The 11,858-nt window shown below is 40.2% G+C and overlaps 1 protein-coding gene across 1 annotated transcript; it reads left to right on the forward strand.

The window, feature by feature from the left end:
• Positions 1-2,506: 2,506 nt before the first annotated feature.
• tmem62 (transmembrane protein 62) lies at positions 2,507-9,609 on the forward strand. Its single transcript, XM_026152708.1, has 14 exons — positions 2,507-2,702; positions 2,860-3,064; positions 3,362-3,473; positions 3,610-3,747; positions 4,171-4,216; positions 4,604-4,745; positions 4,967-5,091; positions 5,394-5,516; positions 5,615-5,770; positions 5,872-6,031; positions 6,296-6,494; positions 6,693-6,788; positions 7,022-7,140; positions 7,948-9,609. The coding sequence occupies exons 1-14, from the start codon at positions 2,665-2,667 to the stop codon at positions 8,266-8,268; spliced, it is 1,980 nt and encodes a 659-aa protein (XP_026008493.1). The 5' UTR covers positions 2,507-2,664; the 3' UTR covers positions 8,269-9,609.
• Positions 9,610-11,858: the final 2,249 nt, after the last annotated feature.

Consider the following 11,858-nt stretch of genomic DNA (forward strand, 5'->3'; position numbering starts at 1 on the left):
ATCTGCAGAAAAAACTGCAAGATTGCAATACAGTTATTTCTGTTTGATTCTATCTAGCACACTCTGTGCACACTGTGCACCCTATTTTCCCTGCACCACTACGGTGCATTGGTGTGGAACAATTGTTATACAGTGTATATTCAGCACAGCTGAAGGTTTAATTTGTTTGGAAACCGAGTCTTAATAATTTCCTGTTTTGCACAGCTTTGATTCAATTACATTTGAGATTAGTCATTGGCATCATGCAATGCACTGTAACTGAACAGCAGTTTTACTAGGTTTATTCCAATGATTACTTTGACTTACTTTCTTTTAATGTGTACTCTCATTCATTTTATTTTTGTTATTTATTCTTTCTTTTCTGTCAGGGGATCAAAGAATTCTCAGTATTTTTTAAAGCCTTTAAGCTCTTTGTCACACTATTTTTGAGAATTTAGCCCGCACAAAAGTGCTGTGGAACATCAGATAAACATCAGCCACAGCCATAAGTATCCTCCTATTTGCAGATATCTGGGTCAACATACGATTGCAGGACATTTTCTGTCCCAGCCATAATTTGAAAATAATGAATTCATAAATACTAAGGTATGCATTTGCTGTGTAAATACACCATTCCTGAGACAAAACGTAAACCTATTGTTGGTTTGAAAAACATTATTTAAAAATACAAAATGGCCTTTGAGAACCTCTGAGAAGATCTCATTTAGAAATATCAAACCATTTACTATCAGCATATTTTTTTTAAAAGGAAACCATTCACAACATATATGCATCTCAGTTACCAAAACCTATTTAGCCTGGAGGAGGAAGAGACGAAAACAGGGAGACAACCTGACAAAGAAGAAGTGACATGGTTGAGTCATGTGCTAGCACCATGGGTTGACCAAAGGTCAGTCCTCTTTGACGTATTTTGTCTTTTTCCAGTGATTTCTGAAGACTGAGTGTGTCACTCTAACTGCAAACCCATTGCCCATGTTATCAAAAGAAGACAAACTCATTTCAGAGTTTCTGTCCTTTTATTTACATAAATACATCCTTGACTTTCACAGATCATTAAATTCCACAGATAATATCTTTTTCTGATAAAACACTAATACTAGTGCTGATTTGCAACCCTGCTATCATATAACATTAACATAAGAAATGCATATTAAAAAAATACAAAATATTATTATATTAACAACAGTTTTGTGGTCCCGAGTATTTATTTGTCGCAAATATGTCATAATCTACAAATAAAAGGATATATCCATTCAGGCGAGTCATTTTTTGCAACCCTGATACTCTAACTTAAACCCTGTTGTATGGAAGCCCGTTTCCGCCACTAAAAAAAAAAAAAAAGGATCCATAACTCAAAATTTTGAGTTATTTTCTTGAAATTTCGAGTTATTTTCTCGAAATTTCGAGTTATTTTCTCGAAATTTCAAGTTATTATCTTGAAATTTCGAGTTATTATCTCGAAATTTCGACATATTAACTCAAAATTTTGAGAAAAGCAACTCGAAATTTCGAGTTAGTGCTGCCAATCAGTAATCCACGTGAATGACGTCATTTCCATGTTACCCGGAAGCTGAAGCCCTCAGCTACAAATGCTACAGCTAAGCTACCGGTATTACATCCAGTCGTGAATGCACAGATTGCTGATTGTTTTCAGCCTTGCTTCACAAATGATGTGTTATTAGCTGAATCACATGGTGTTACTATCAGCAAACATACTTTAATTTGTTGGGATCCGTTTTTGAGTGCGCGGTCCTGCGCCATATGCTTCCGGGTAACAAGAAAGCGACCTCATTCACGTATATTTTTGATTGACAGAGCTAACTCGAAATTTTGAGAAAAGTAACTCGAAATTTCGAGTTATTTTCTCGAAATTTCGAGTTATTATCTCGAAATTTCGAGTTATGGATACTAGCTTTTTTTTTTTTTTTAGTGGCGGAAACGGGCTTCCATACTGTTGCCATGTCACAATTGATAAAATGATCAGAAATGTTTTATTACCTCACAAGGGTTTGATCTATTGCCTTTGTAACATTCTGAATTATTATATAATGGGTGTATCTGAGCAAAGATGTGGAAAATAAATACTGAAAAATGCTTTAAAAAATTGTATCTTTGATGCTCGAGCTGGATTTTTTTTTTTTTTACAAAATCCCGCCCCACAGAAAAAGACAGAAAAAAATATAAAGTGAAGGGTCCTTTCCTTTTTTCTATCTTTAAAATAAATGTATTCATCTATTCATCTGTCTATTTATTCATTTATTCATCTTTCAAATATCAGCCACTTCCTGTCAAGCGTTTGCAGTTCCGTATATCAAATGGCATAGTTAAAAACTGTGCGAAAGCTTTAATTATTTCCTTTTTTAAAAATGGTTTTGGAGAATAAATGATTACAAAAACCCGAAGTTGACAATTGCTTTGGTGTTCCCGAAAGTCCTCGCGATGGCAGGTGTGTTAGCATTACCGAGCTCTGAAAAACAATGTCAGAGTGGGAGCTCTGTCTGTCATAACGCTGCCTCGTCATTGTTGGTGACGTCCCCCCTTCCACCCGGTCAGAGCTGTGTTGGTAGCTGGTAGGCAGGAAGCTAGCTGCTGGCTAACCTGCCGTGCTACCTCCTCCGCCTCCGAAGGCAGCTGAACGGAGCTGTGAATGAACCACGCACTTCAATGCATCCCGTGTGGCCGCGATGGCAGCGACAGAAACGGTCTGAGCCTTAGCTCTTAGCCATGTAGCTCAGTTGTCTGTTATATCTGTAGTTAATGTTAGTGTGATTCGTGCCCTTAGCTGTTTCCACCAGTAGCTAGCTTTTTTTCTGTCCGGGATAGACAGCGGCAGCTAGCCCCCCTTTCTCGCCACTACAGGAGGATGCTGAAGCTGTTTGGTGCACTGGTTATCCTCGGACTGGCCCTGGCGTGCATCACCTCCTGGGTGCTGGACAGCTATGACACGGCTTGGCACCCTAAACGGAGCGTTCAGCACCCGACTGTCGGTGATGAAGCTGAATCTAAGGGGAGTTCTCCACCATTTCCCGGCGAACACTTGAACAATATATTCTGGTTTGTACAGGTGGGCTATTATTCCGTCTGTAGTGATTATTTACATCTAGTGTGTATACAATACAGGCGTTTGACTTTGTGTTAGGGTTAAGCTCTGAATGATTGACAGAAAGGGGTCAGTGTCCACAGAAGTGCTCCGATGTTGGGTGAAAAGGTGTTTCAACACAGAAACACAGCAACTCTGAGCCAGACTCTTGTTCTATAGCCTTTATACCACAAGAGCTGAAAATGTCACAGAGCCCCATTTAAAATATTTGCCTTTACCCCTCACCTCCATTTGTGTGTGTGTGTGTGTGTGTAATTCAAGGTGTCCGATATTCACATTAGTCGATTTCATGACCCAAGGCGCATCCCAGACTTTGAAAAGTTCTGCACCGACACCATAGAGGTGATCAAACCAGCTCTTGTGCTTGCAACAGGTACAGTGATCTCTAACTAGTTCCTGTTAAATTCTTTGCATTATAATATGACTGATTGGGTGTGGCTCAAGTTCGTGCATTGCCATCAGATGACAGTTTGCTTACAGAGATTTCCTCCTTTTTTCCTTTACCCCAGGGGATCTGACTGATGCTAAAACAGAGAGTAAGGTGGGATCCCTCCAGCACGAGGTGGAGTGGCAGGCATACCACAACATCCTAAAGAGGTCACGTGTAATGGAGCGCACCAAGTGGATTGACATCCGCGGAAATCACGGTGATTAACCATGGCACTTTAAAAAAAAAATTACTATGGTTTCTCAAGGCTCACTGATTCAGCTGAAACATCTTCAGTGTGCCGAGTGTACAGCTAAGATTTTCAGAAGAATCCATGGAGCATCCCACAGGAAGTGGTTCTACCCCTCCCCTTCCCTTTGTCTGTGACTGGATGTGAAACAAGACACCCTGAATTTGTAACTGTCAAAAAAAGGGAAAGCTGTTCATTGGATCTGCGGTGGCTCTGACAACTATTCTGCTGCTGATTACAGCTGCTGATGTGTTTCCCGGATGTTTATCTGTGGGTCCTTTAGTAAAGGGAGATTTTTCTTTGTTACAATACAGTACAAGAATAGTTCATCGGTCAACTCCCATACAGCTTGTACACTGCTTAATCTCACAGTTATTTCATTTTTCCTCACAGATGCTTTCAACATTATTTCACTGGACAGCACCACCAATTATTACAGGTTAGTACAAAGTACCAGTAAATGGCCAGGATAGCCCCTTACTGCATTTCACAGCAACAAGAGAAAGCTGATTGGAGTATGCTGTGGCATTTGACGCCCTTAAACCAGTATAGTTGCAGACTTGTTTTCCATTAATAGTTCAGCTATGTGAACATCCTGACGACAAAAATAGAAGCAGGACCTACACGAACACGCTGTTTCTTTTTTTTCTTTTTTTTCTTTTCATGTTTTATGTGACATTGGTGATGCTTCTGTTAGCGCTGGCTGGTCTTTAATCTTCCCGATATTCTTTAAAGATCGCATTTATTTATTTATTTTAAAAAAATCTGTTTTATGCTGTACAGTAGCTTGATGCTCATGTGTAACGTTTCTCAATTTTTATTCTAGGAAATACTCAGCCAATCAGAAAGTAGGCTCTTTCCACTACGTTCACACGACCCCCTTTGGCAACTACTCCTTTGTCTGTGTGGATGCCACCCTGACTCCAGGCCCCAAGAGGCCGTACAATTTCTTTGGTATTCTCAACCAGGTGAGTTTGTGCAACATCTCTTCATGAACAATTCTGAGATCTTTAGAAAGAGCCCAGTTCTTGAAGGACCTCTGTTAGAAAATGTGGTCCAACAAACGGTAAAGAAAACAGGAAAGAAAACGGTAAACGCACAGTGTTTTAGTTTCTGAGTAGCAATAACGAAAGTATCTGCTTAGCTGTCAGTTTTCATAAACATGAAGTTTTTTTGTCATATCTGACAGACTCAAATGGACTTGCTGGACACGTTCAGAGCTGAGAGTCTGAAAAGCAACCAGTCGATCTGGTTTGGCCATTACACCACCTCCACCATCGTCTCTCCTTCTTCAGGAGTACGAGACATGATGAGGCAAGAACAATCCCCGATTTTGAATCTTTTTTTTCTTCCTATTTTTATTTTAAGGGTGAGCTGAGGAAATGAAACCTTTTTTCCATCACGTCATGGTGCAAACATTCAGCAACCTCCTCCTTTTGGCTGCAAGCTAAAATTGTGTCTCAGTCTTAGAATGATAAAAAACAAAAGTAAGAAGCATTTTGACTGGCTGCATGTTTCAAATTCATGCTGTGGAGTAAAGTACCGTACATCTTCAACTGCCTCTGTTTGCAGACACTTAACAAGTCTAACTAAAATTTCTACGTTTTTGTGTTAAGATCTGCAGTTGCATATCTGTGCGGCCATCTGCACACTCTGGGTGGCCTCATGCCTGTGCTGCACAGCCGGCATCCCCAAGGCACTCTGGAGCTGGAGCTGGGCGACTGGATGGACAATCGCAGGTGTTTATATTCAATAGGTGTTTCTAACAGTAATTTTCTTACTTGTATTTCTGTTTCTGTCGTATTATCGCCCATATTTTTCTAACATCTTTCTACAGGTACAGAGTTCTGGCCTTTGACCATGACCTGCTGAGTTTCTCTGATCTGAGGTTTGAGCAGTGGCCTGCAGTGCTCATCACGAACCCCAAGGATGCACAATATCTGCACCCAGGGGTGGAGGCACTGGGTCGGATACGAAGGTCGACGCACATCAGGTGTTTTGTCTATGCGTTGAATTTTCTGTTTTCTTATGTTCCAGTGGAAATGAATTTCAATTTCTAATATTTAAGAATTCATTTTCTTTCCTTTTCTGAAGGATCTTGGCCTTCTCAGAGGCCCCGATCACTGCGGTGCATGTGAGTGTAGATGGGGAACCACTGGGGAAAGGTCACTCTGCTGGAGGCCCCCTTTATGTTCTGCTATGGGATCCATCTCTTTACCTCACAGGACTGCATACAATCAGAGTTAAAGTGGAGGTCGGTGCAACATTCATTTATCTTCCACTTTATTGTGTTCTGAGACTTTTGAATATTTCATGGGTCTTTTATTAGATTAAGAAGATTTGTTTTCCTTTGTTGAATTATGAATAGCTGTATTAGATTTGCTGTCTGGGAATTGTAGCTAGAAAACACCCACTGGTGGCTCGGGGTTTGTTGTACTCTCATACTTTTAAAAAAATGCTCCTACCTTTCTCTAAAAACTAAGAACTTCTTGTCTTTCTACATGTGCATGTGAGTCAGGACGCGGCAGGCCGGTCATCAGTGCGGGAGCAGCACTTTACTCTGGAGGGCGATCTGACTCCTACCTTCGGCTTCGTGCAGTCTTTCATCCTCCTCACAGATCACTACGTCCTGGGTCGTGTGGCCTTTATATTCATGATGCTGCTGAATATCGGTGTTCTCATGGCCTTCAGGTTTATGCCTATTCTCTCGGGCAGAGGTGAGCTGTCTCTGACTAACCTTCAGATAAATACACCATCATAATGTAACAGACTGTTCAGGTTCAGTCGCACTGAACTTGAGACACAGACAGGGTTCTCAATAAGGATGTCAATGTCAGCTTTTAAAATGCACACTATAAGAAGTCTTTCTGCACTGTGCGCAATCATAGATGTTTGGTATTTCATTATGTCTACAGGATTGACCTCTCAAGTGTGTATGTCACTCCGCTTGGTCAGTAAAATAGACACTTTCTACTACTCTCTGCTACTGTTCAACCTGTGCACGGCCTTAGGTGAGTTTAATGCTGTGCCTTATTCCCATTTAACTTTTTCCATCCTCTTTGTCAAAAATTTTATTTTATCTGCCATTCTACACTGTATCTGTCATGTGTAATAAACAATAGAGTTGTTTGTGATTGCCAGATTTGAAGTTTGTACAAAGCAATGTACAAATAACATCTGGTTTTTACAAGATTACCCAGTAATCTCTCCTATGTTGCTGTAATCCATTCCTCTCTTCCTTCAGGCCCGTGGTTCATAGGAGAGCTGATTGATGGCCACAGTGGGGCCTGCTTTGCCTTTGGAGTATTCATTGATGGACATTTCCTAGAGGGCAGTCTCACCTATGTGGTTGGAGTTGTTCAAGTAAGAACATTGAATTTTTTCCCTCCTTGTTTTGGACACATTAGCCTCTCTGTGATTCTGTGCATACATGTTATATGTCCAGCTGTAGACTGTTACTGAACATATTTGCTTTACATTTAAATTAATTTTGTTTTCAGCAACTCTTAGGAACTGTGAACTTCCTGCCCAGCACTGACTGTTGGATAGGAAAAACTAACAGCTTGTCAACACTGTGGCACCCTTAGAGGTGGAAAGCTTGGTCAGGACCTGTAGAAAAATAAATCAGTGACATGGAAATGAAGGGAGCATTTCAGAAGTTCCCCTAAAGTACTTAATAATAATAATAATAATGATCATGATTCCTGAAAACAAACTCTTTAGGATGGAAAAAATCACTGGTTGGGTCATATTGCCACGAACTGGATCAAAGGTCAGACATAATTGGGCAATGTCGCAAATAATGGAGTTAAAGAGAACTGAAAATTCTTTATTTAAACTGAAAGTAAATATACAGTGGCAGAAAGTGGCAGAAAGAAAATTAAACCCAAAGTCAAGCTTAAACAAACTTGCCTGCTGGGGAGAAGAGAGAGAATGGTAGCTATAAGGTCCTTTTTAAACAATTAGTAGAGTGGCAACATATTTCCTCTAAAGACTCATCTGTTACACCCTTCATGAACCAGAAAGAGGAAGGACAAAGCATGCAGATGTGTGGGGGAATTACAACATTCCCTCTCTAAAGCTAGAAGCTATGATATAACCTGTGGGTACTGCTTCATTTATAAATGCATGTTCTGTTCGCATCAACTAAACTCCTTTCCTCTCTGCCAGCTCCTCTTCTTCAACATGCCCCTCACTTCTTATCTCTGCTGGAGCCTCCACCACCGTTGCCGTGGCAACACCTTCCGATCCCACTTCCTGCGGCCGGGCTGCCGCTGGAGGACTCTGGCTGTTCACCTATTCATGCTGCTCCTCCTCACCTGGCAGGCCCATTCCTGCTACTTCCTCCTGGAGACCTATGGCCCCATGGCCTTTTTCCTGTCTCCTGTGCGCACGTGGGCGTTAGGGCTCAGCCTGCTATTGGTCTACCGCGCCTGGACAAGCCCCGCCTCTCTCATTCGTGACACAAGCAAGAGCGTCTCTCCCTCTTGACAGTAATTGCACAGTACCGCCGCTGCTTCCCCTCAAGCCTGACTCTCAGATATATTTTGCTGTCTCTATCCACGGCGCAAGCCTCAGTTTTCCCTGCAAAGCAGCCCCTTCCTTTCTTTCTTTCCTCTATCCGAAGCCACTTCACAGTACATCACTCACTATCCTGTTTCTAGATAGTGTTGTTTACTTAATATGCATGTTGTTGTAAATCACCGGCGAGCACATTTCTGGCCATATTCATAGCAATGTGTACAGTGTAAAAAAAACCAATCAAAAAATACCTTTGATACTAAAGGGTAAATTAGCCAATCTGAGCTATGTGACAGACTAGTCCAACGTATGCTGCTGTTGACAGTATACTGTATTAGAGTTGTATTCTCCTGTGGTTTAAGCTGAGTCATTTACTTGAGATTTAGCACTTTTTGGAAGTGTTGCCTTGCCCAAAATGCCACTTCACCACTGCCAAAGGATGAATAAGAAAGATTTCACCTTTCCTTTTCTTCTTTTCTCTTTAAACCCATTTTCATACGCTAACGAAGGCTGGATGTGCCAAAATGATCCTTGTGGTTACCTTCTGATAACAACTCGGTGCATAAGAAAGGATTGAACCACCTTTTGTATGCTATATCCTTTTCCTTTTACATCTTGTGAAGGTCACGCCAGTAGTGGAACCTAGACGATCGTATTCTCAAGTAAATTTTACACACAATTACAGATAATCACATGAAGGGAAGTACAAATTAATCAAGTACTGTAGCTGATGTGTGTACAAGAGGTTTATGACTGCTAGTTTTCAAGTTAAACAACTGCCAGTACTGTTCAATGTTCACATTGGAATATTCATATCAAAACTTTAACGCCAGTCTTTACCAAAACACAGAGAAGCCGCCTCCACTTTTTTCATGTTCCTTTAAACATGACTACAGAAAGCAGCTGTTTGTTTCTCAGGAATGTGAGCAATTGAACAAAAAGCTGGTCCAAGTAGTACTTCAGGACAATGTTTTTGTACTCCTAGAGTAGCTCAGTAAACTAAACCCGCATTAAACAATCCAAATGTGTGGTGGCTAAAAAACAAAAAAAACGAAATGAATGTTTTAATAGCTTTGGTGAAATGAGATGAGCCAGCGCTATGCTGTTTTTTTTATTTTTTATTTATTCATTCTTATTCTATTGTGTGATTTTTATTTCTCCCCACTGGTGTTTTAAATCTGCACTGGAAAGTATTCTTCATTGTCAGGATGAGTGTGGTTGAAAAGATTTTAGAGCATTCCTGGTGTTTGAAGTCGATCTAACTCAGCGGTCCCCAACCCCTGGGCCTCGGACCGGTACCGGTCCGTGAGTCGTTTGGTACCGGGCCGCGAGGGTTGAGGCTCAGGTGTGAAATGTATGGTTTTCAGGGTTTTTATCGGTTTTCAGCGTTATTTTTGTTATCATTTTTATCGTTAACTCTGTTTTCCTGGGTCTTTTCACGTGTGTTATGAATAAATCTTCTTTTTTTCTGGTACCAGTACTAGTTTTATTTTGTTGTATTTATCCGCGACACCTTAAAGGCCGGTCCGTGAAAATATTGGGGAACGCTGAACTGATCGGCGTGCGTGTGTGTGTGTGTGTGTGTGTGTGCGCGCGCGTACAAACATGTTTTCTCTATGTTGCTCAGATTGCTAATCTGTGGGAACTGTAAACTAAGTCTTTCAGTCCTTTCTACTCAACAGTAGCAGTCGCCTGGATTCTACAAGAACTCATCTGAAGTACAGAAATGTGTTGAAAGACACATTAAGTGTTTTATTTTCTTTTTTTATCCTCAGCCATACACAGCAAGAACTGTGGGGATCTGACCCTCATGGTTTAATACTAGAACAGCTGCCAGACACTAAATAAATGAAAGTATGTGCCGTCTTGATAACAGTGGTTTAATTACTTTTTCCACCCCTTTCTGCACAGACAAGTCTTCATTTGTATAGGAGAACCACCAAGTGTACAAACAGGAAACAGATGGATATTTAGAAATTATGGACTTTTGTTATTAGGGATTTCTTCTCTAATCATGCTCAGTACCTCAGTCAAGCTGTGTAATCTGTCCACAAGGAGGCAGTGTTGAATGAATATGGATGAATCATGACTGTGCTGCATTTCACTCTCACTTTAAAATTATGCATGGGAATGTTTTTTGTTTTGTTTTGTTTTTGAACAAAGCATCAGAACTGTGTTTTTATTAAAAGACGGGTTTATTAGTTTAATGCCACTAAATGATTATGGTTAATAATGAGTCTGGATGTGATTGTTCTGTACTTTACACAAGAAAAACTGACAATGCCTCCACAACCATTTCAGCTCTTACAAGGAGTATATTGTAATGTGTTCAAACACTGAAGCATATGATTGAATAGATGAGGATTTTACACCTGCCACATATTTTTCTTGTGACAACTGAAATTAGAGCCGACCACTATTTTATTTTATTAATGGTTTCTAGTGCTGTGAAATAAAAATGTTCATTATAGTAAATAACTTTGTATAGATTCATTCATTTCCAAATGATGTTACACAGAAGGGAACACGGAGGCAAAACAGTGAAAAAGACAGATTTAAAAAACATACTGTATGCAGTAATGGAAAAAACCCTTGAGCCAACCCTTATTTATGTTTTGTGTCCAACATGTGTTTTTGTCATTTTTAAAGTGGGCTTGAGCAATAGTTCTCTAGGCTTTCTGAAGGTTTTTATAAGGTTTTATTCATTCTCAGTCCTTTCTTTAGAGCTGAACACATCTTTAGACACTTTGTTACTAGCAACCTGCTGGAAGAACACAATTCATTCACAACATTCATTTATGTGAAACGCGAAAGGCCATTTTCAGAAACGGTCTTGGTGGAAGGGCTGAAAGATCCCATCCTTTAAGAAGGAAAACTGAGAAAAGGTTGATGTATGCAAATTACACAAGTACCAAAGTGAAAATCTGTGCAGTGATTGGTGTTATAAAGTAATATTTGGCATTTTTGGTTTAAATAATCATTTCGTGAGAAGGTCAGTGTCTCTACAGCCATCAGTAAAACACAGTGAAAGCCCCATCATGGTTTCAAGCTGCATTTCAACCAGTGTTGTTGGATATCTTGTTAAAATTAATGCAACTACGAACATAGAAATAAAGAGTCAGAATTTGATCCACCATGCAATACCACCTGGAAAGCATCTGATAGCAACGGCTTCATTTTTCAGCATGACACTGATCTCAAACACACTATATTGGAAACCACTTATTTCCCACTTTCCTAGCAAAATATGAAGAAATGAGGGGTGGCTTAAAACTGATGGCATCAACAAATAATGTTATTAATTTATTTTCTACTGACCAAAACTGGACAACAGATTAGAAAAATGTTACCTGGTCTGTTAAATCTCAACTTCTACTAGAACATTTGGGGGTCAGACTTTGGCCTGAACACCATGAAAGTATAGATGGTTCAGTGGTTAATGCTAGTGATGGTGGTGTAATGGTATGGAGGATATGTTCTTCATTTAGCCTACCCAAGTATAGCTACTGATCATGCCCATCCCATTATGACCTGAGTGTACCCAGTAACTTTGAGTAAAA

This window comes from Astatotilapia calliptera, chromosome 19 (assembly GCF_900246225.1).
Source record: "Astatotilapia calliptera chromosome 19, fAstCal1.2, whole genome shotgun sequence".
Classification (NCBI taxonomy): domain Eukaryota; kingdom Metazoa; phylum Chordata; class Actinopteri; order Cichliformes; family Cichlidae; genus Astatotilapia; species Astatotilapia calliptera.

Excerpts from the sequence above, each read along its gene's own strand:
- tmem62 (XM_026152708.1), top strand. The coding sequence starts at position 2,665 with ATGCATCCCGTGTGGCCGCGATGGCAGCGACAGAAACG. Across the intron at positions 3,065-3,361 it reads ATATATTCTGGTTTGTACAG|GTGTCCGATATTCACATTAG; the intron begins GTGGGCTATTAT and ends GTGTAATTCAAG. Across the intron at positions 3,748-4,170 it reads TGACATCCGCGGAAATCACG|ATGCTTTCAACATTATTTCA; the intron begins GTGATTAACCAT and ends TTTTCCTCACAG.